Source organism: Magnolia sinica, chromosome 2, assembly GCF_029962835.1.
Source record: "Magnolia sinica isolate HGM2019 chromosome 2, MsV1, whole genome shotgun sequence".
Classification (NCBI taxonomy): Eukaryota; Viridiplantae; Streptophyta; class Magnoliopsida; order Magnoliales; family Magnoliaceae; genus Magnolia; species Magnolia sinica.
This window is the reverse complement of record NC_080574.1, coordinates 32,561,589-32,586,797: the sequence shown is the minus strand read 5'-3', so window position 1 is coordinate 32,586,797 and position 25,209 is coordinate 32,561,589. Positions and strand designations below refer to the sequence as shown.

General features: G+C 42.9%; 1 protein-coding gene across 2 annotated transcripts in view; it reads right to left on the bottom strand.

Annotated features, from left to right (window-relative positions):
• LOC131236912 (tobamovirus multiplication protein 3-like) overlaps nt 1-24,156 on the bottom strand; it is a 30,381-nt gene extending 6,225 nt beyond the window's left edge. Inside the window, exons 1-5 of one of the 2 annotated variants that reach the window (XM_058234444.1) lie at nt 23,898-24,156; nt 11,750-11,840; nt 11,561-11,613; nt 6,254-6,346; nt 6,092-6,163 (exon numbers count right to left, since the gene is read on the bottom strand). In XM_058234444.1, coding sequence (XP_058090427.1) covers nt 6,092-6,163; nt 6,254-6,346; nt 11,561-11,613; nt 11,750-11,840; nt 23,898-24,050 — 462 coding nt within the window. In that variant the 5' untranslated portion in view covers nt 24,051-24,156. The remainder of the gene's footprint in view (nt 1-6,091; nt 6,164-6,253; nt 6,347-11,560; nt 11,614-11,749; nt 11,841-23,897) is intronic. The other variant, XM_058234445.1, reaches the window with a different exon arrangement.
• Between the last annotated feature and the right edge of the window lie 1,053 nt (nt 24,157-25,209).

Below are 25,209 nucleotides of genomic sequence, written 5' to 3'. Positions count from 1 at the left end.
TTGTAATTTTGTTAAAGTTCTCGAGACTATATGGGGGGATCTAATGGTGGATTTCTCAAAAAACACCGTGAAGCTCTCTCTAATGGTGGATTTCTCAAAAAACAACAAAACTTCTTTATTTCTTCCTCATGCGATGTGAAGCCTTGTTCCATGCGATTTGAAACAAAGATCGGTGCGATGCCCATCTCAATCACAGGAGTGCAAGGCTTCCAATTATCAACCATTGATTCGTTCTTTTTCCTTCAAGGTATTTTGCAGAAATCCCATCTTCTCTTCACCCCCAAGCCATTCAAAACTCTTCCAAACATCTTCCCTTCTTCCCCATTACCCTTTCCCATCAAACCCCTTTACTGTGGACCAGACCCTACCCATCCGGGCCCCACACGTGTGACCATACGGCCACATATGTGAGCCCCACGACTGGTCCGTACAGCTCACCTTTTCTTCCCCCTTGCATCTTTGATCCTTCCTTTAAAACCCCATCATCCCTTGTCTAAAACCCTAACCCTAAAACCCCAAATCTCCCAATTTCTCCAAATTCTCAAATCCTAGATCTCGAAATCCTCCAATTAACCTAAAATCCATAATTTCCTACATCCAAAACCCTAATTCCCAACCCATAATACCTAAATCATTTAATCCCTTCATCCAATTCCCCAATTTAGCCTTAATTTCATCATTTTCCTGAAAGTTCCCTAACCCTAGCTTCACCCACACCCAAATCTAGTAAACACTAGATAGTATTAGACCTTCCCCTTTACAATAAACCTAACCCTACGCTATTTGAATATCTCTACATCCATTAGATCTTAATTTTCCATGTTTAATGATTATGCAGGATGATGCTAGACGACTTAGGCTTAAACTATGCATGTTTTCCTCTTAGAATCTTGATATTTGTGATGATGTTAGCAAGATTGGTGATTCTTATTAATTAATTTAATTTTACTGATTGATCTCACACATTATTTGATTCCATGCATTGGTCCTGCATCAACGAGCCACCCGCCTCACACGGGCCGCCCACCCCGAGTATGCCCTTGCATCCCACGGGCCACCTCACTCGAGCCCGATGTGAAAATGCCCCTGCATTAATCACCCCTGGTGAGAAATCTCAAACACGAGACCTCCCGCTCTGATACCACTTTGATGCAAGACAACTAACCACTTGCTCTAAACGCACGAACTAATAGAGCGTGGCAAATCAATCCCCTTATCTCATAGCCCGGGCCCCACATCCCATGGGTTAGGTCATCGACTGAACCCCCTCATGGGCCCCACGTCACATGGGTTAGGCCTCACATAGGTGGGGCCCGGCTCACACAAGCCACCCACCTCACACGGGCCGCCCACCCTGAGTGTGCCCCTGCATACCACAGGCCACCCCACTCGAACCTAGTGTGAAAATGCCCCTAAATTAGATATCCTCACAACTAATACCATCTCACTTTTTTAAAATGAATAACCATCACCACAGATGTTCTCCAACAAACGCTCCATTTAGTTTACCTCACAAAGCTGTCCTCAATTGCACCTTTCCACTAACAAAACCAAGACAAAGGAACCCACCTCCTTTCATAGGTCCACAATATCTAATGTTTAATGAATTGATAACAGTTCTGATTTTCCATCCTGCACCAGTTAAGAACTTTGAAACTTCTCATTGCTCCATATCAATTGGTGTCACAAAAACAGACACAAAGCATAGCATTGATTTGGAAGAGTAACTACCGGGAACAACCTTTGGCAGTATAGGAGAAGCTTCCTTCCCAAGAAAAAGCCTCACTAAATAATAATAGAAAACTGAAATTACAGATCCCATAACCCTTTACTTAAAAAAAACTTTAAAATCTTGCCTATAGTAGAAATAGGAAAGTGAATCTTGCATAACCAGAAAACTAGCTAAAACTGGGTAATGATGTAAACGAAAAATGAAATAAAAAAACTATGTTAATCATATCCCTGAAGTCAAACCAAGAAAGGAATGTTGAACAACTTATTTCAGGAAAAAAAAAATAGCTTCACCGTAACACAGCTCTTGTCAGAAAAGTTATCTTGTACACAGATGCCGGAAATTTGGACACTTGAGAAAGTAGTTCTCATGGCCATTCTGCGTCAACTTGTTAAAGAAAGAAAAGGAGCTTCTCAGCCTCAACAAGCAGACGCTTTCTCTAGGTGCCATCCTTCTACAATTTTAGCATATTCAGTTGTTAAATGGATGGTCAAACTCCCATTCTTCCCCTGGTTTTGCTTCAACTAGAGCTTCTCTTCCACTAAATCTGATGCTGTAACATGTTCCTGATCAAGCAATTTTGCATGAAAAATCTCAAATCCTTTGTTCATTTTCCCACAATTTGAACATCTGATGGCATCATATCTAACTTTCCCAACAACTAAAACACCTAATATCATGGACTTCTGAGTCATTTTCCGAATCCCCATATCTTTTCCTCCACAGTGTCCAATCAACTTCATGATTTTTCATCTCTCATTTTTTTCATTTAAAAAAAAAAAAAAAATAGTTTCCATTACCCTCCCTAAAAAAAAAAAAAAAATCACTAAAGGTTTCCATTAGCTGCTGTATTTACATAGTCACATAGCTTCCACACAAAATTTCTTGTTTAATCACCTTAGGATAATCCTGCAAACTCTCTATTGCAATAGATCTGGGACACGCTCCATATCTGAGACCTTTACCTAAATGTCTTGATTTGACAACACCATGCTAGCAATCTTCAGATGTAAGAGTGTGTGTGTGTATTCACCTTTCAAAAAAAACACCTGTAGTGGTGATACTGGTATATTGAGCACATAAAAGTGTCTGGACACCTTAGCCCCTAATCACGTCCTAACTTCGCAAAAGTAGCATTACATAAATGCAATTATAGTTGCGTAGATCTCTTTCTAGTTAAGTAAACATTTGCCAGTTATTTCTTTCTAGTTAAGTAGGCATTTGCCAGTTATCTCCTAATTAGGGATGCAACCGAATGGAACCACACCCACTAGGAAAATACTAAGCCTTTAGGTAGACACAAATCCAGACACATTCCAATTAGTTATTGGCATGAAAACTCCACGATCAACCTACAGACCTCTAGGCTCAACACAAGGCAAGTCCAAAGCAGGCTGGACTTGGGCTGGGTCCAGGCCAGCTCGACCGACCGGAACCCCAATGCTAGTGACAGGTTTTTTCCCCTGGGCTTACCACCTTCACAGTATAACCAAACAACCGAGATCCTCAATCCAATTTCCCTGAGCAGCCGGCCACCGTCAGAATATGTCCAATCAACTGGGCAAGTATGACAGAATAAATGAGGGAGAATATTTGCTAGAACGATGGCCCCTTGATTAAAGCTGAAGCTTCCAGGGCCATCATCAGATCCAATAACTTGTTGATATCTACTAATATATTTCTTTCTAGAATCAATGTGTTCCAACATCTTCATAGAACTCTCCAACCTAGCGGCACATTATCATGCATTTTCTACAAAAAAAATTCTTTCCTTTTGTATTTGTGGCGGCTGCAGAAGCTTTTAGCAAAATTTTGGACAAATGGCAAGCCGTAGGTCTCATTAAGGGGTTCAAGGTGGGGAATGCGGAGCTTCAAATTTCTCATCTACAGTTCACCGATGACACTATCATATTCTGTGAGGCGGAGAATAGCATGGTAGATAATCTAGGAAGATTGTAAGGTGCTTCAAAGTGGTATATCGGACTCGAAAGTTCATATCTTAAAAAAGTGAGATGCCGGGGAAAAGTGTACCAAAATCCAACGTAGTTAAATGCGCTAAGCGCACCTATCCTAGAGCACCTAAAACATCTAGGTGCACGTCCAGGTACAACTTTTTAAATATTTAATAAATATTCATATTTACATATTAAAAGGATTCTATCACTTCTTCTTTTTTAACAAATCAAAATCGACGCCTTTCAAATTTCAAAAGAAAACGAAAAGTAAATAAGAGCTAATAGAAATCAACTTACACACTAAATCATGTATTTATCAATCTAGTATTATTAATAAATGCAATAAGAAAAGAAATGAGAGATGATGTTGAAATTTGGGGGAAGAAAATCTTGATCTCAAACAAAATGGGGGGGGGGTTGAAATAGGGTTTAAAGGACTCCTCTTATCTATTTACACCCTTGGAGAGTGGTAAAATATCCAAAAAAAAAAAATCACAAAAAGGAGCTACCCGTAGGGGTATCTCACATCAAATGGTAACAGTGTCACAGGTGCGACGAAGCACGCCTAAGCGCTAGGCACTAGGCACTCACACCTAGGTGCACACAAGCGCACGCCTAAGGTAAACACCATGCTCAAGGTCCAAGTGACATCAGGCCCAAATGCCCAGGTCGCATTTGACAACACTGTCCAAATTGAGCTGACCCTATTCATCTGACTTTCTTTATTTATTTATTTATTTATTTTCCTTAGGGTCTGTTTGGGCGGTGGGATTAGAAGGGATTAGGTGGGATGGGATTCATCTGGTCCTGTGCCAATTCCACTTCATGTTTGGGAAGAATGGAAAAGCTTGGAATTACATTAAATAGAATTGCATCGAGTCCCGTGCCAATTTCACTCAATGTTAGCAAGTTGTTGTAGGTCCCACCATGATGTGTGGGCTATATCCACACCATCCACCCATTTATCGAGATTATGTTAGAGCATGGGCCAAAAAATCAGGTAAATCTAATGCTCAAGTGGACCCCACCATAGAAAGCAACGGGGATTGAATACTTACCGTTGAAAACTTCTTTGGGGCCACATAAGTTTTGGATCTACCTCATTTTTAGGCCCATGCCATAAAATGATGTTAGAAAACAAATGAACAGTTTAGATATAACATGTGTGTTATTCTCAGTAATTTCAAATGATGGTGGGTATATCCATTCAATGTAACACTGTATTATCAACAAAGCAGGCATTAATCTTATCCCATGGCAACAGGGGACAATCCCTGCCATGGGTAATAATTATGTTTTTTTGAATCCCATCCCACCTAATCCCTTCTAATCCCACCGCCCAAATAGACCCTTAAGTTTCTTGAGGGAAATGGGCGTTTATAGATCATGGATGCATTGGTGGGACTTGTGGTATGTGTAATTGTGGCATCGATACTCAAATATAGACTTATAATCTAATGTATTGATATCAGATATTTAGAATATTACATATAGGAATTTTAGAGTTAGTCGCCAGTCGTGCACTTTGTACTCAGCTTTAAATAGGCAACCCAACAAACAGTATTCCTTTTTTTTTACTTTTCTTTTCTTTTTGAAAGATCCGATGGACATCATTGGGATCCTCACTTTTTTAGAATTTTTCCAATATTTTTTTAGATTTTTTTCTCAAATAAAGAAAAAGAAAAAAGCGGCCTTATTTACAGCAAGCTGGTTTGACATGGGGGCCAATACAATACTCGGAACCTTGATGATGATTAACACTTTTCATAAATGAACTGAAATCCAAAAACCACATTCATTGCTAAAGCCTCTATCAAATGAAACATTCTAGCATTCTGAACATGCCAGTAATGAAAAGCATCTTCATTTAGTTGGGTTAGATAATAAATTGGAAAGATCACCCCTCCATTATTACCTTTCATAGAGGCACCTTCTAGAGAACACAGAGAAAGGAAGGAAATGTAAATATGGGTGAACCAAAAAAACCAAGCAGTACAAAAATATAATAAATTTGAAATTGACATAAAGGTCAACACTTGAGCAATCACAATCAATTCTCGGATTTCTCATCGCAACCAAAACGTGGATGATATGTTTGTTATTCATAAATATGTCAACAAATACACCGCCACGTGCAAGGACCACTAAGGTTTTGAAGTTGGGCCAGCTGGTTGAGCATGTGTGCTGTCTTCTTTTTATGTTGTGCTCCCACTGCCGTTTTAACACTGCTGTATCATTGAGCTATAGAGACAACAAAATCAAAGGCCGGGACTATCTGCTATGGCCTAATACATATGAAACACATTTCCATTTCTATGTCAAGCAGTACAACATAGAACCATCCCGTTGCCAACCTGTTAGCACTTCCATTGACTATTAATAAGCAAGCAGACAAAGTATTTACCTGAACAGCATAAACCACAGCATTAATTGTGTAGAAACTTGGCCTAAGACCATCAGTAGATACAGCACGTGCCTGGCAAAAACTCCATATCAGAGAACGAAGTATAACAGATCATCTTCAGAAATCAACATAAATAAACCAGCCATGAGTCCAAATTCCAACCTGATAATATATCTCTGCCCAAAACAGGACCAAGAGCACATATGTCGTGAAAAATGCAAGACTGGGCATATCAAGCAAGATATGTCGGATAATCTAACAATGAGGCCATAAAGATTGTCATTTAATATCATTGAAATGGACAGATGAAAAAGGGGATTTCTACAAAACAGTGCCTCATTAGTTAGGAATTGACATCCCAGTACCTAAATCATTTTTGCATTAAGGTACCTCATTGATTCAGGTTTCCATTAGATTTCTCTTACTGTTAACTCAAATGCCTGATTTTCTCTTCTTCTTCTTTTCCTTCTTTTTTTTTTTCGGTAAATGAAAGAAAAAAATGCCCTTCTACATACACTGACAAAAAAAAACCTAGAGTTATTTAATACCATGGACGTCCACTAGATATCATTTAATTGCCTACCTAGGACATCATTCCAATAGCATTTCTTTTATAAACCATCTGAAGTGGGTCCAACCATCTGATGGGTTTAATTTCAGTCAAATATCACCACCTAAATGGTTGTTGTATGCATTTGTGTATCATTTGTCACACTCTGCTAGAGTATAGAACCCTATCCCTTCCCTTGTACAAGCCTCCCAAAATAGAGAAAAACTTTTATCTTTGGCAGTGTGATCGATGATACACTAGCGCTTACACATACATTGTGCATGTCACATACAAGCAAGTCAAAGTAGGGCTGCAACTGACGAGAGAACCTGAATCCAATTGACCCAACCAAAGTTTGGGCCGGGCTGTCAAGGTCCTCGGGTTGGCTTCGGATTGGAAAATGCCAACCCAATTTGAATCCAGTTGGGCTTAGGTTGAGAATTGGGGTCAGGTAGTCGAGTATAGAGGAATTCAGGTTGTGTCAATGTTGGGCACCTTGGGTTGGAATTAGGGTTGAGTTCGGGTCGGGTTCAGGTTGACCCTCAACTTGACCCAACCCGCCCGAGTTGCACCCCTAATTCAAAGTAAACTATCCAAATTAAGAGTCAAAAGTTTTGCTTATTGATTTCTTTTTTTGAATTTAAAAAATAAAAAATAAAAATAAAAAATTATTATTATTAAGAAAAAGAGCACCCAAAAGGCTACAAGAAGACAACTAGGCCAAAAACCCGATTAGAAAAGAGAGAGACACACTCATTGAGAGCCTTTAAGCATGAGGCCCATTCCATGACATCTAATGTCACCTTTGTAAAGACATCCGTGGATGACCAACTTGAATTCCAAAAGCACCATGAGTTTCTTTCTCCCCAAAAAGCCATAGACTGAACAACAAAGCTAATGCGGGGGCATTTTCACACTGGGCTCGAGTGGGGTGGCCTGTGGGATGCGAGGGCACACTCGGGGTGGGCGGCCCGCAAAACACATGGATTTGGGGCCCACAGGGGGGTGGAACCTATGGATTTAAGGCCCACGAGGAGGGTTCGGCCGAAGACCTAACCCATGGATTTGAGGCCTGGGCTATGAGATAAATGGAATAATTCGCTATGCTCTATCAGTTCGAGCTTTTAGAGCAAGTAGTTAATTGTCCTGCATCAAATTAGTGTCAGAGCGGGAGGTCTCAAAGGTCTCATGTTCGATACCTCCTCACCAGAAGTGATTAATGCGGGGGCATTTTCACACTAGGCTCGAGTGGGGTGGCCTCTGCGATGCAGGGGCACACTAGGGGTGGGCGGCCCGCAGAACCCATGGATTTGGAGCCCATGTAAGGCAAGTGGCTCATGTGAGGCGGAACCCATGGATTTGGGGCCCACGAGGAAGGTTCGGCCAAGGACCTAACCCATGGATTTGTGGCCTGGGCTATGAGATAAAGGGATTAATTCGCCATGCTCTATTAGTTCGAGCTTTTAGAGCAAGTGGTTAATTGTCTTGCATCAAAAGCAAGCCTCCACATCAACCTTTCTTTCCTACCGCCTCCGTGCTATGTGAGAAATAACTCCTCAATGATCTCTGGCATCACCCACAACCTAAAGAAACTTTTTTTCAGGATGATTATAAACTTTCATTAAAATAGATGAAGACAGCTACCTAAACAGCAACAAATTGATGATAATAAACTTTTATTAAAATAGTTGAAGGCAACTGCCTAAACAGCAACAAATATAACAGTACATGTTTGGACTATTTTATATATTGGACCCAAACAGAAAAACTGTTTCACATTGTTAGACCCTGCTGCTCATTCCATTACATCCCTTTTGATTTTCCAAACGACCTCTTCCCAAGGACCTGATTTGTTGTGCAAGCAACAGGCGTTTCTTCACCCCAAATATTTCATAGAACTACTAGAAGAGTAAAGCACCAGATAGTTTGCTTTCCATTGGGAGGGCTGGCCCCGTGCCACGACCAGAATAAGGATTCAACCGAATTAGGCATGACCCAATTAACTTCAAGGATTTTGAGAAGATGAGACCACAACTGGAAAGCAAAAGGACATCGCAAAAAAATATGGTCAATTGATTCTACATTGGCCATACAAAGAAGACAAATATTGGGGAGAATCACGGCGGCTCGCTTTTGAAGGTTGTCCACTGAGAATTCGACGTCTTTCCACCAGCCAAGCAAAAGAAGCCACTTTTGGGGAGCCCCATACACCCAAAAAGCATAAGAGAGATCGCTATCCTTTGCGTTTGCTTCCCCCCGAAGTATGAAATACATAGATTTAACCGAGAAAACTCTGGATGGCGTAGCTTTCCAAATCAAGCAGTCCAAAGAATTAGGGGAAGGGTGAAACAGGTGTGCTCTCTAGGTGTCTTGCAAGCTCAAGAGAGTCTCCTCATCTGTTAAGGCCCTTCGGCATGGGAGCACCATGCCCTTCTCCCGGCATCATATGAAAAGCAGGAAGCCACTGTCATATTGATCTCCAGGGCTAGACAAAGTAGAGATGGAAATTCCGATGCTGGGGGACCATCGCCACACCAATTCTCTTCCCAAAAACAGATCCTATTACCGTTTCCAAGGGAGAATTTCGTTTCTGCTTTCACCATAGGAGCAATCAAGGATATGGACTTCCAAATTCCAGATGACCTATAACGAAATGACCTCTTGGTTTCCCATCCTCTCATTTTTGTGCCATACTTAGAAGCGATAACTTCCCCCCAAAGTTTCCCTTCTTCGGTTCCAAACCTCCAAACCCACTTTCCAAGGAGTGCCTTGTTCATAATATCTAGGTCTCTTATGCCTACACCTCCCTCTACTAGAGGTTTGCATGCTTCTTCCCACTTGAGAAAGTGGAATTTGAATTTATCTTCCACCCCTTGCCATAACAAATCCCTTCGTAATTTTTCTAACTTTTCCAACACCAACTTCGGGCATTTGAATAATGACATGTAATAAATGGGGAGATTCAATAATGCCACCATGATAAGAGTAATTCGGCCCGCCAAGGATAAGTGCCTGCTTTTCCTTTTAGATAATTTCCACCAGAATATCTCTATTATCTTGTTCCACAAATGCTTCGTGGGTTTGCCTCAATGTTGTCGAATGGCATGTGATCATGTGCAATCGCATATGCCTATGTGCATATGCGATCGCACAATCGCATATGTGACCGCATATTTTTTATTTTATTTTTTCGAAAAATAAAAAATATATATAATAGGGAAATTTTCAAAAAAAAAAAAAGAAAAGAAAAGAAAAGAAAAGAAACTAAGGGGAAATTTTCTAAGTTATTAATAGATAACTAATTTTACATATTTAAAATACATTTGAGAGAGAAAAAATCAATTAAACATCAAATCAGCGACATTCAACAATATAGTTAACAAGAAGTAACAACAAAATCAACAAGCTATTTATTTATTATTGTAGAAAATTAACAAGCTATCTTCCTTGAAACTTAAAAGTGCTTGAATCTTGATCTTCCAACTTCCAAGAGAGAGGCAATGTAGGGAGGGAGGGAGAGAGAGAGAGAGATTAAGATCACTTGGAACTAGGAAATATAATAGAGAAAGACCACTTGTAATTAAGAAATGTAAGAGAAGAAAAGAGTAATAGAGTTTTGGAGTGAGAATATTGCAAATGGAGGAGATTTGGAAGCCTTTTTACAGGCAAAATGTTGTTTTTTTTTTTTGCAAAAAAAAAAAAAACTAATGTGCCATGACCAATATGCGATCCCATACATTGCATATGCAATCGCATATTTTCGCATATGCCACATATGCAATCACATATGTGCCATGACCGCATATGCAATTTGCATATGGATATGCGCATATGCGGTCACACATGACAACACTGGTTTGCCTACACATGAAGAAACTGAAGAAACTCTACCAAACAACTCTAGCAAAGGGCCAGTGGATGAACAAGTGGTTCACCAACTCCACGTCTTGCATGCACAAATTGCAAATATTTGGAATAGCCACACCACATAATAGAAGCATGGCCGCTACGTGCACCCGCGGAAGGTAGACCGTAGGAGCGAACCAAATATCGAACTAGTGGACATGTATTGGATAGTTAAAAATGAAAAGTATCCAACAGTCCTACTTCAACAAACAAGCATGGTATTCAAAAATGGTGTGCGGATCCAGTCCATTTGGTGAGCTCTAGCATGATGAATCCAGATAATCTATTTGATGGGCTCTAGCATGATGTCCTGCAGGGGTGTGTGGGTCTAGTCCATTTGGTGAGCTCTAGCATGATGAATCCAGATGGTCTACTTGATGGGCTCTAGCATGATGTCCTGCGGGGTAAAAAAGGACCCTCATCGGAGAATGCTAGCATCCCATCAATTGACACTCCCCTTTGAATGTGGATCATCCACTCTCTTCTATTCTCAATGTCCATCTAAAGGCTGCAAATTAGACAGCTACCATTGTTGTTCAGGCGTAGTTTTTGTGCCATGGGCCATGCACAGTTGTCCCATAGATTGGACGTTCAAATTCAATAATCTTAAAACAACACTCAAATTAAACCATTTAGGCAGTGGGACCACTTTAGATGATTTATAAAACAAATACCATACTGGAATGATGTCCTAACTAGTTGGTTAGACAATATCTAGTGGATGGCCAGGGCATCGAATAACTCTATTTTTCATTGCCTATCAAATAACTTGATTGTGATTACCATTGCATACAGAAGGCCATTTTCATCATGTACAAAAAACATAACTACTTAACTACCAGCCATTGGAGAAGTCTAATAAGAGATAGCGGATAAAGAATACCTGAATTAATGAGATACCTAAAGAAAAACATGATTAAATTAGGTACCAGAATGTAAATTTCCAATTAAAAAGGTAATATTCTATAAAATTCCCAAAAACAAACTTCAACTCATGAAATGTCAATATAAACCTCTGGTTTTATCTGTTGCACATTCCGACGGAACACAAAGATTATGGATCGAACTGCAATGCATAGCAAGAAACAAATGGATAAGAATTAATAACATATGAAACACTACAAAACTAAGCAGTACATATGAAACACTACAAAACTAAGCAGTAAATAAATATGATACAGAAAATTGGACTAGATACAAACCTGCATTCACCACAAAGTTCAAAAAGTGGAAGACTTTCTGCGTAGTCCATCCATACTCAGGAACTCTCAGTTCTATTCGAACAAGTTGAATCTGCAAATTATATTCTACAATACTTTAAAAAAGTAGAAAAGAACGAAAGAAAACCAAAACAATTCATCAACCATGAACATGATAGCAAAGTTCAAACTATTCCAAGTCTGTGTTAAACATGGTGACATTAAATAGGGGGAAAAACCAGGATATCTTTCATTAGTACCTCTATTATATTCACATAAATCAGATGACATGATTGCCAATTGTGGAAATACCAATAACTCAAATCACGTGACATGATTGCCAATTGTGGAAATACCAATAACTCAAATCACATGACATGATTGCCAATTTCATTAGTACCACTATTGAAATACGAGAGCCTAGCATGCTGATGAAACTGGTTGCAGAAAATTGAATAATGAGCAACACATTCAGAGCTTCGAACAATAAAAAGAAAAACCCAAAAAAAAAAATTGTGGGTAGAAATTATGACCTAATGTCACATAATTCTCTGTTCAGATCAAACAAAAAAGCCAGATAAATTCCTCCACCCCTACCCTCCATAAATCAGCTACTGTAAAGAGACTTCTCAGCAAAATTTTATTCAAAATTATCATCAGCTGTTCCACACTTATGGCCATAAAGCATCTTGATAGAGAACCGTAAAAAGGTCTCCTTTTACAACTCAAAGTACTTGCGAAAATCATAACAGTCTGGAATTCTAAAGAGAGAAAAAAAAGAGAAAAGAAAAGATCTAAGAGTCCAAAACTACCACACTGCTAAATAGATCCTATAAAAAAGGAAATAATGCAACCGTGCAGAAAATACTATCCGTAGGACTTTATGGCCCAAAGGTCGTACGACTGATGTACTTTCTACTAAGATACCCCATGCAAGGGTATGTATAGCTATACGTGTGGTAGATGGACGCACTTTAGGGACTGTTCAAACATATTGTTGGACTTTAGGTACATCAGTTCCCCCCTACTTCGAAAACTCATAACGAGTTTGAACCAGCATCATTCTCTAAATCTGGATCATCACCATAGCATGTCTTTAGTAGCTTGAGGGTTTTGATGGTGATACATGTTGAATTGGCTGAGTCATGCACCTTCCTCCCTTGCATGCCTGTGTGCGGTACAATGTCCTCGAATGTCTTCCTTTTCTTCGATGGTGGCAGCGTAACTTGGTTTCCTCGTGTATCGTGTCTGGCACATTTGCCTCTATTGCAGTTTTAATGACCTCATAATTTGCTTTCATCTATGCATGGTAACCACGGTATTAAAAAATGTTTATGTAACGGCCATAACAGCGGTTCCGTAACAGTAACAATGTTGCCTGTTACACAATACAGGGCCGTAATGACCAATTTGAAAATAATAATAATAATAATAATAATAATAATAATAATAATAAGTGGAATGTAATGGACCAATATGGGGCCAATAATTTTTTTTTCCCAAACCATTATAGGGTCGTAACAGCCATTACAGCTTGTATCTTAACATCCATAAGGCTGGTCGTTACGGACACCGTTACCATTATTGAATACTTTGACAGCAACAACTTTCGCTGTTCCACCATCATCTTGTAGTGGATGACAATCTCTTTTCGCTCATGTAGGAACATGTACATATTCGCGTACCCACAATACTATACCTCGGATGTCCAGGCAACACATGACAAAACCACATTGGAGTGACTTCGCACCAGACAGATTTAATGTGGCCCCAACAAGTAAGTCACCAGACACCAGTGACTAGTTGGCATGAACTTCCCCCTCAAATAAGCAACCTGTAATTTTTGCCGGTACCTTTCTGTATGAAGTGCAGTTGATCGACCATTCATTGTGATACAAAATTGAAGTTGCAGCCATTATTGATGATAATCTTGATAGTCTTCCCTTCACAAGACACGTGTGCAGAAAACACTAGTGCACAGCCAATTTTCTTTTGTTTCTTCCTTGGAATCTTCCCCAATTCGTTGAACCACAAACAGAAGTTCTTCATTCAATACCTCTAGTGTGATCTTATTACTTATTACCATCAATATGATCTGCATCCTCATCCTTTGGCTTTTCTTCCTCAACAGTCTTGTTACAATAGTTAAGAAACTTTGACAAACAAGTAGCTTAGGCAAGTCCTTACATCCCCACTTAAAAAATGTAATAATCTTATGCTCTCTTTTCGATGTCTCCCATTTCATCTGTTGCCTTACGACCTGGAGTCGATATGGCCTTTTTGTTTCTATCCATTGGTGATAACAAGGATGCATGGGTTTTCCTTAAACTCGTGGTACTGCCACTAGAGGTGATACCTACTGGAAGTAGTATGGGAGACAACTGATGCACCCCGGTGTAGCATCTAGAAGCCAAACTTCTTGTGATATTCTTGAGCTCATAGTGCAATATGATAAGCATCATCGACGGCATTTGGTTTCATTGTGCCACCATCTCCCTCTGGATCTCTAGTTCGAATCCATTGTCATGTCCAACAACATGTTGCAATGCTGTCTCAAATAACTTGCATTGAACCATCAAATCATAGTGTGTGTGTGCATGCATATTCTTCAACAGACATTCTTGCCCCCAATGCACGAAGATCTCGAAATGTGACAGTCTCATAGTCCAAGGGTAGGAATTCTTTTCATCATAGCCTTCATTTCCTCCCAAGTCAAATCGGGCTAAAGTCCACTACATCTCAAATTGATTTCAACAAATGCCACCAATTCAGTGCAAGCCTCTTTAAGCTTTAGCGCTGCAAATTATAGCTTGAAACCGTCACTTATCTAGCACTACTGTTGTAGTTAATCATGGAAAGCATGAGGATCAAGATACCAGCATAATCTTCAACCTTTCAAACCAAACCCAACCCCCCCCCCCCCCCCCCCCAAACTTCTAAGCTCGGCCTGTACCAGCCAAGAAGTGAGATCTTAAATTGGTCTGGATACGAGGGAATTTCAAACTTGAAATTTTGAATAGCCCAGATTTTCGCTAACTAGCAGAGGCGGGAGCTGAAAGGTCGGCAGCTGGCGCAAAAGTCAAAAAGGCATCATTAATGGAGAAGAAAACGGAGAGGCATGCCATTATTGCAAACGCCGCCTCGAATTCTGAGCGAATTGGGGGGTGACAGCTATCAACCGAGTCGTCGTGCCTTTGCTTGAGCGAACCATGTGGCATGTGGGGAGTCTATAAATACCCCAAGGTTGCTTCTGTTTTCGCTCATTCGCTTCATTTTGGTGTTGACGCCATGTTATTTCTTTGCAACTTTCCCCAAGTCGCAGCCCAACCTTTCTAACTATCTTCTGCAACAGGTTGGGGTCACCAAATCGCTACTTGCTGAGCAACTAGACTACAGGAAGTTGGTCACTGCCAAGCTTCTGCATCAGTTCTGCCTTACTCTAGATGGTAAGTCTCTTGGCTCGACATCTTTGTCACTGGTCGGTAGTTCTTCAAACTGAATCTTCACTTCTTTCTTTCTTTTTTTATAGAGATGGTTGATCGTCCTCAACCGAGAAAGAGGAGGGCTCCAGTCGGGGCCGAGCTCGATAGGTTGAGCTGTAGCAAAGAAGATAGCACTTACCCTTGTGACTCCTCCTCCTTTTTCCTAATGCCCCATCAGACGTGGTTGTTGCCCCCGCAGCTCACCCGAAAGCAGCCGAGGTCGCCACTGCTATTGCTTCAGTAGTTGATTCAGCAATGGTCGGGGCTACCGCTACTGTTGTTACCCCTCCCGCTCTACAGTGGGAGGTGGTCAATCTAGATATGCCCTCCCGAATGGTCGAACAGGCCTGAGCCGAGGAGCCTCCGAGTGTCGAGGGTGCTTCTGAGCACCAAAGCTCAGCTCATGGGGGTGCCGCAACAGGGGGACCCTCATCTTCGTCCATCCCGAGGCACCTGGTAGTGCTCCTGAATTGGGGTCGAGGCTCAGTGTCCGAGGAGGAGGTGTTGTCGTTGCATCCAAACCACCTTCTCAAGACGATAGAAAACTCAACTATCAAGGTATATGAATCATCAGAATGTCGTACAGTTGTTTTATTTTTTATTATTCTTCTACTAACTCGACTTATTTTCTATCCCAAGAGGCCCTTGGCGCCATTGCAGTCCGGCAATTCACACTCGAGCTAAAGGGCCAGATCAAGGAGGCTAGGCTAACCGCTAGTTGGGCGTTGCCAAGGCCAACCTCGAGGTGAAGGCCCAGGAGCTGTTAGCGGCCGCGAAGGCTCAAGAGGCATCCCGAGCTGAGGCCAAGTCTCTCTGTGATGCCCTAAGGGCAGCCAGGGAGGAGCACGAGGTCGATATTTCCGAGCTAGTAGATACGTCTTCTCAGCTGGCGACAGAACGACAAGGAAATATCAAGCTAAAGGCCAGGCTGGTCGAGCTTAAGGCCAGGGCAGCCGAAGTAGAGGCTAGCGTCCCGGCAAAAAAGGTGGCTACGGTGGAAGCCTACTAGACCTCTTGAGGACCACAAGGCCAAGATGGATGAGTTCTTCAATATTGACTTCGTAAACCGTCGGGAGGAGGTCCAAAGACAATTTCCCAAGCTTAACCTATCGTGGTTGGACGACGAGGCAGGCTCGGCGACGGGGGACGCTGCTGATCCGGAGCAGCGAGCGGCTAGCAAGGGAAGCGTTATTGAGGTCGTCACCGAGCGAGGAGGGCATCACTAACGTCGCCAGCGAGCAGAAGGAAGCCTCGCCTTCATAGGCCATTGATGCTAGCCCCAGTTTTTGTAAACTTTATAGCTTTTTGGTCATACCATGTATTCGTATCTTGTAAATTTTTCTATTGTAATGAAAAATTTTATTTTAAATCTCTTTGATCTTTCTCTGTTGTGCTTGTGTGTAGACTTGATTACTTGTTGCAACCCCCAAAAAAAAAAATTTATTTTAAATCTCTTTGATCTTTCTCTGTTGTGCTTGTGTGTGTACTTACATACTTGTTGCGCCCCTTTCCAAGCTTGACCTGCTCGAGCTCGTAAGTGAGATCTTTGGGCGGGAATCTTACTACCTTCTGTCACTCCTTTCTTAACCACCTTACCGAACAAGGCTTGTGGCTCGGTGAAGGGCGGTGGATGTCTCTTAGACTATTCCCGATTACTTAGGTCGATATGGAAGGTACCTTCTCTGGCCTGTCTTCCTCTGATTCTTACCCAATCAAGGCAACGTGGTCAGCTGGAGGGTGCCTTCCTTGACCTTCCCTCTACTTGGCTCTTTTGTCCGATTCAGGATGGTAGCCTTTGAGTCTTTCAGAGCCAAAAGGGTTCCTGCTCTGACTTTACCCTTTCCTTGGCTCTCTAGCCACTGCATTTGTCACTTAGAGACAGTAGAACAGTCGTTGATGTAAGGGGGGGAAAAGTACTTGATTTATAAAGAATTATTACAAGTAGCTAACACTAGAGGTGTTTGTCGCGAATAGAACGCCTGAAGCGTTTGTAGAGCTCGGACTGATCAGTCTTTACTGATAGTACATCTTCAGGTGCTTTGCATTCCAAGAATGGAGCAAGCTCATCCTTCTAAGTCGTTTAGTCGGTATGTCCCTGGTCGGACTATACCAGTGACTTTCTAGGGTCCTTCCCAGCTCGGTCCCAAGGCTCCCGAGTCGGGCTCTTTTGTGCTTAGGGAGATTTCTCGAAGCACCAAGTCTCCCACTTTGAAGCTCTGCTGCTTCACTCTTGAATTGTAATATCAAGCAGCTCTCTGTTAATAGGTGGCAACCTTCACTTGTGCACTGTCTCTGAATTCATCGAGCAGGTCGAGACTTAGTAGCATTTGGCCTTCGTTTGCTTCTGGACGGAATAACTCGGTTTGGCACGAGGGCATTCCAATTTTTATTGGGACCACTGCCTCGGCGTCGAAGGCCAGTGAGTAAAATGTTTCCCCGGTAGTTGTCCGAGCTATGGAACGATATGCCCATAAGACGTGCGGTAATTCTTCTGCACATGCCCCTTGAACCTCTCGAGTTCGATCTTGAGCTGGACTTTGATGATTTTGTTGACTGCTTCCACTTAACCATTGCCTTAAGGGTTCCGAGGTGAGGCAAAGGCATTGCGAATGATGAGTTGCTCGCACAGACCTCAGATCCTGGCGTTGTCGAACTGTTTACCATTGTCGGTGACAATGTTGTGGGGTATGCCAAATCTGCGGATAATTGATTTCCAAATGAAGTCGATTGTCTTCTGCTCAATGATCTGAGCTAAGGGCTCAGCCTCGGCCCACTTTGTGAAATAATCGACAGCAAAATTGGTGAACTTAGTCTGTCCCTTGCTTCTAGGCAGGGGGCCGACAATATCAACCCCCCCTTGGGCGAAGGGCCAAGGACTGCTCGGGTAGCTGTCACGGCACCGCCATGATGCGTTGACACTTGTCGCATTTCCTCACGAACTGCTTGGCATCCTCATGCATGGTGGGCTAATTATACCCTTATCAGACCACTTTGTGTGCCAACGCCCTCCCTCCTGAGTATTTTTGCAAATTCCTTCATGGATTTCTCTCAGGACATACTAAGCTTCTTCCGATCGTAGACACAAACTCAAGCAGGACAACGAGAACCCTTTCTTATACAAGATGTCTCCCAATATAGCATACCGAGCAGATCAGTAGCTGACTTTTCATGCTTCTAACTTGTCCTCAGGGCAACTCGCCATGTTACAGGTACCATACAATCGGGGCCTTCCAGCTCGGTGCATCGTTAATTGGGAGGGATTCTTTCGGCTCAGGCTGACTGATGCTCGTTTCTGGCAGAGGTCAGTATCGATGGCCGATGCCAACCTGGCCAGGGAATCTGCATTGGCGTTCTCAGATCTCGAGACTTGTACAATCTCATACCCCTCAAATTTCTCAAGCAAGTCGCGGACCATGCTCAAGTAGGTGCCTTTGGCTTGGTACTCAATGGTCACTTGGTTGACCACCAGCTGCGAGTCGTTGTAGATTCTCAATTTTTGTGCTCCCATTGCCTTGGCCAGTCGTAGGCCTACTAAGAGTGCCTTATACTCAACCTCTTTGTTGGAAGCTCAAAAGTTAAATCGCAAAGCATACTCGATCTTGACCTAGTCGAGGGAAGTTAGAATTAACTCTGCCCCGCTCCCTTGTGCATTCGAGGACCCATCCACGGAGGATCCAAGTCGATCTTGTCGGGCTCTGCTCTTTCTCCTCATCTGTGGGGGGAATGCCTGGAGAGTAAGTATACTCTGTGATGAAGTCGACGACAGCCTATCCTTTGAAGGTCGTCCGAGGTTTGATTTCTGATGTCAAATTCGCCAAGCTTGGTCGCCTACTTGGCGAGCCGACTTGAAGCTTCTAGTTTCTGTAGCACTTGGCGAAAGGGCTGATTGGTTGGGATGATAATGGTTGGGCCTGGAAGTAGGGCCTGAGTCATCGAGACGACATGACCAAAGCAGGTCTAGCTTCTCAATTTCAGGGTAGCGCGTATCGACATCAGTCATTGCTCTGCTTACGTAATAAACGGGTCGCTAAGCACCCTTGTCCTCCCTGATTAGGGCCAAACTAACTGTTGTTGGCGAGACGGTCAAGTATAGCAATAGCTCTTCCCCTTGCACCGGTTTCGAGGGCAGAGGTGGAGATCCTAGGTAGGCTTTGAGCTATTAGAATGCCTGCTCGCACTCATCTGTCCAAGTCAGCTTCCTACTCCCCTTCAGCTACTTGAAGAATGTTAAGCACTTATCTGTGCCCCGGGAAACGAATCTATTTAGTAACGCCACTCTACCTGTGAGGCGCCGAATCTCTTTTGTCGAGCTAAGCGAGCTCATTTCTGTGAGAGCTCGAATTTTGTTAGAGTTTGCCTCGATCCCTCTCTAGTGGACCATGGAACCCAAAAACTTCCCAAGGTGACGCTAAAGACGCATTTGCTACGGTTGAGCTTCATCCGATATCTCCTTAGGATACCGAACATCTCTCAAGTCGGCTATGTGGTCCACGGCCTCGGCGCTTCTGATGAGCATGCCGTCAACATAGAACTCCATAATTTTCCCAATCTACTTGGCAAACATCTTGTTCACCAATCTTTGACATGTTCCTCCGGCGTTCTTCAAACCAAACGGCATGACCCGGTAGTAGTACAGACCTCTGTCTATGATGAAGGAACTCTTCTGTTTGTTGTGCTCGTGCATGTTGATCTAGAGTACACATCTATAACACTGGGTGCGTACCCAGCAGTAGCGTCCACCAACTGGTTGATCCTAGGTTGTGAAAAATTGTCTTTGGGGCGAGCTTTATTCAGGTTGGTGTAGTCAACACAAACCCACCATTTCTCAATGGCCTTCTTCACCAGTATGACATTGACGAACCAGTCGGGGTAATAGACCTCTTCAACAAAACCGGCATAAAGAAGCTCGGCGACCTCTTCATTGATTGTAGCATACCTCTCTGCAACAAATGCCCGTCTCTTCTGTCTGGCGGGATTGTGGTCGTGATCCACGTTTAGGCGGTGGACCATGGCTTTCGGATATATCCCGAGCATGTCTTGATGGGACCACGCGAATACGTCGGCGTGCTCTCTTAGGAGGTCTGTCACTTAACACACTTCAGCTAGGGCCCGAGTAGTGACCCAATCTGAACTATCCTTATCGGATCCGTCTCGGAGAGTTGCACATGGATGAGATCTTCCGCGGGCGATCCTCTTTCTGTAACTTCTTCCCTGAGGTCTAGGGTGGTGATCTACATCGCCCGCTGTTATCGCGCTCTTCCTCGAAGAGCTGTCAAGTAGCATTGTCAGGCTTTTGCCGGTCCCCCCTGACTTTATCGACCCCATGCTCAGTCGGAAATTTCATGTACAGGTAATAGGTGGAGAACATAGCCCGCGTGGCGTCCAAGGATGGTCTGCCCAAAATCGCATTGTACACTGAGGGACAATCCACCAAGAGGAAATCTACCATGGTGGTGACCTACTTGGGGCCTTCTCTTGCTGTCATCGACAGCAGGATGCTCCCTTCTGAGGTCACACTCTCCTGTGAAGTCGAGCAAATGGGTTCGCATAGGCCATAAACTCGACTTCCCTATCCCCATCTTGTCGAAGACAGCTAGCTACAAATAGGATGTCTGTCGAGCTCCCTATGTTAACCAACATCCGATGCACTTTGTGGTTGGCCACAGTCATGTTGACTACGAGTGCATCGCTATGGGAGTGTTGGATCCCCCTCGCATCCTCCTTTGTGAAGGTGATCGTACATGAATCTATCCTAGGCTCTTTCCCAGGACGACATGTGAGGTTCAATTGATGGACCTCATCGGTGAGCCTCGCACTCCAAGCATGAGCTCGGCATGCTCGGTTCGAGTCACCTCCTCCGGCGGGTCCGCCGAAGATGACGCGGATTTCCCCAACAGGCTCATTGTCGTTGTGCTCCTCCTGCTGCTCCTGCCGATGAGCTAATCGATCTTCTCTACACCTAGCGACGAACTCGCACAAATAGCCCCTCTGGATGAGGGAGTTGATCTCCTCCTTGAGACTGAAGCAATTGGTCGTGTTGTGGCCGTGATCCCAATGAAATTGACAGTATTTCAACCTCTTTTCTCTAGAGTGGCCCTCATCTTATTCGGCCACTTCAGGATTCTCTTCTCTCTGACCTCCATGAGCACCTACTCTAGCATGGTGTTCAATAGAGTGTACTGGTGAAACCGGCTCTCTGGGATTCAGGGGACCCGAGGAGCGCCACCCTGGTCATCGTCTCTCTCTCTTGAGGTTGGCGTTAGGTCCCTCCTTGGCCTCATTTCTCTTTTTGTCTTTCACTGAGTTACTCTCGCCCTTGGCATCCTTACGAGGGCCAATCAATTCCCCGGTGTTGGTGTATTTCTGGGCACGGTTCGTCAAGTCGGCCGGATTCTTCAAGGGGTTCTTGCCAAGCGAGAATAGGAACCTCTCACGTTTAAGCCCGGCCACCATGGCTGTAAGGGCTACCTCATCGGAGTAGTCCTCTACCAGAATAGCCTCGACGTTGAACTGGACGATGTAGTCTTTCCGCGACTCGTCATCCTTCTAAGTTACTATAAGGAGGTGAGTCATTAGCTTGTGTATATCTTTGCCTCCGATGAACTGCGTAGCAAAGGCCCTACTGAGCTAGGCGAAAGAGCCGATGGACTTCGGCTTCAGGTTTATATACCACTTCCGAGCTACCCCAGTAAGTGTCAAGGAGAATGCCCTGCACATCACGGGTCCGAAAGCACCGCGAAACTCTATCCATGCTCTGAATGACTCCAAGTGCTCGGCCAAGTCGCCCCGAACCCGAATAAGGTTCTACACTCCAAGTGCTTATCTTGGCAACTTGTTTCCGAGTCGAAGGAACTACTCGTCCTGTGTCGATGGCCCTTCTGCTTGGATTTCGATCACCCCAGCTCGGGGGGGTCTTCCTCAGCTCGGAGGCATATCACTTATAGATAACTGTGGCTCTTCACATGTGAGGGACCAGCTCGGTTTTCCCCACAATAGAGACCATCCGTTGGATGGAAACAAGGCTGTAAGGCAACATGGAAATAGGGGAAATGGTTTTTTTTTTTCATTTGTTTTTTTTTTGGTACATGGATTGCAGAAAGGGTAGGAAGGACTAGTAGTCAAGTTGCGAAAAATTGTAAAAGGACCGCAGAAAAAATGGCACAAAATTTTGCAAAATAAAAAAGGCCCTAAGAGCAACTAATGCAAGATGTGACCTGATGAAACTGGTGTAGAAGATTGAATAATACGTACGACACTCAGAGCTCCAAACAACACAAAAACAATAAAATCTGAGTGTAGAAGTTAACAACTCTAACACTTCAGAAACACACTCCCACTTCCACTTCTTAGCCTTCTGCACTTGATAACATTTTGAAACAGGCACTTCCCCACTCCCACACCCAAATTTTTTGCTGCTTCACTCCACGCATCGTACAAACAAGGTATAAACGTAATGGTAGTATTGGAAAGCATTATGCATTGTCATAACGGCCACTACAGAAAAATTGGCCTGTAATGGTCCGTTTTGGGGCCAAAATAGCTTTTTTTTCCAAAAAATATATATCCATAACGGCCGTTATGAGGGGCTGTAACAACCATTATGGCCCGTATCATAATGGTAACGGTGGTGTTACAGCTACAATTATTGTTATGCAATACCTTGCATGCAACTATAGACTTCTTAACAGAATTTTGCTGCTTCACTTCACGCTTCATACAAACAAGGTATAAACGTAATGGTAGTCGTGGTAAGCATTACGCGTTTCAGGGTCGTAATGGCCACTACGGAAAAATTGGCCTGCAACAGTCCGTTTCGGGGCCAAAATAGGTTTTTTTTCAAAAAATATATATATCCATAATGGCCATTATGGGGGCTGTAACAACCGTTATGGCCCATATTGTAATGGTAACGATGGTGTTACAGCTACAATTACTGTTATGCAATACCTTGCATGCAAGGATAGACTTCTCAGCAGAATTTTATTTTAACTTACCATCAAAAGTGTGTTTCATATGTATGATCTCTAATACATAATTATGACTAACTAAAATGAGAAGAACTCATTTTTAGGGGTCTGCAAACAGGCCCTAAGGAAAGAATCCAAAAACTACCAAATTGCCAAAATAGATCTTATAAAAAGGAAATACGGTACCATGCATAAGACTTTATCATGGCATCCATACATAACCATATGGCACAGGAGCCATATGGTTTCCATACATTCTGCTAAAATACCACATGCATGGGTACACGTGTGGATAGATGGCCCACTTTAGGGACAGTTCACAAATATGATTGGACTTATGCTGCATCAGACAATTACAAAATCTCATCAAATTCAGCATCATCACTGCAATTATAGCAGCAATATGATATTAAAGATATTACAATAGAATTTCTTTATTATCCCATACTTGATTATCAAAAGAAACAAACCCTAACGCTAAACAGCTAACAAGAAATATTGAAAATTGTAATCGCTCACAGTTTCATTTCGAAACCGTACCTTCAAATCCTACCAATTCCTACGGCATGAAATTAAATAAAAAAAACTAAAAAATAAAAAATAAAACCTAACATGAGATGAACAGATATAAAATTAACCAAAATATATATATATATATATGCAAAAATTGAATATCTCAGAACGAAATTAGACAAAAATTACCACAGCGACAGCAGCTACAAATCCGTAGAGTCCAGCGAGGGCGTGAAAGATCCGGTCTTGCCAGATATGGGAGTTATTCACCTCTTCCCACCAATCAGACGCCATTCTGACGCCAAACAACGTGATCGCCGACGGAATTCCGGCCGCCGGCATGCGATGCCCGGAGAAGTCGGATTTCCGGCCAATCGAACGGAGGTCCCTCGGGAAGATTCCAGAGGGAGAGAGAGAGGGAGGGATGGAGAGAGACGGTGGGGTCTGGGATTCACGTGAGGATGAAAAACATAAAAATGGAAACTACCGTTCGGCGACCGGAAGTAGTCGGTCGATGCGAGGGTTTACTGGCACGTGGCGGACGTTGGGAAAACAGCTCGATCGCCAGCTAAGCGTACAGCTCGGTCGTACCATATGCCCCGCGAAGAACCACGTGATAAAAGCTCAGGTGGCTAGTTATTTTACGGACGTCGATTCAATCAGGTGGCGACCGGACCAAGTTCGGTCAGGTCATGACCGTGGCCCACCTTTATGTACGTTTCGTATAATCCACTCCGTCCATCCGTTTTCTTAAGTCATTTTAGATCGTGAATCCAAAACTGAAGTGGATCTAAATCTCAAGTGTCCCACACCATAAGAAACAGTGATGATTGACGCTTACCATTAAAAACCTCCTAAGGCGCACAATAATGTTTATTTTCCGTGCAACCTGCTGATAAGGCTAAACACACCTAGATCTACGGAAAACATATACCATCTTGATGTAAATTTTTCGTTGCTCAAATAAGTTTTTGATTATCAATCACTACTATTTTCTGTCATGCAGTCCGTAGGATATTTGGATTTACTTCAGTTTTGAGCCCACCATATAAAATAAGCAATAACTTGCAAAAAGAAAAATAATAATAGTAATAGACGACGTGTATCTACCACACATATATCAAAGTGGGTCCACGGTCGCGACCTGGCGTGACACGGTTATGTCTGAATCCGCGCCTGTATTAGGGAAGCGGAATCTTCCACGTAAAACACCTAATCTCTGCGTGTCAATGGTGTTGTCCATGGGAAGTCGAATCCGTCCATCTCTATTTGTACGGTAGGTACGGAGTATATGCCCTATCAAAAACTCATTTGGGCCACACGAGTGGAAACAATGTAGAATTGCTTCCTAGCGTAGCCTGACTGAATTCTGTATCAGGACGCTTTCTGTACTTCATCTTAATGAGTTTCACCTGATTGACGGTTTGGATGAAGGATATACAACGTGGTAACTCCACGAACAAATCTACGGTTAGCATCTCATCCCCTTTGTTATGGTGAG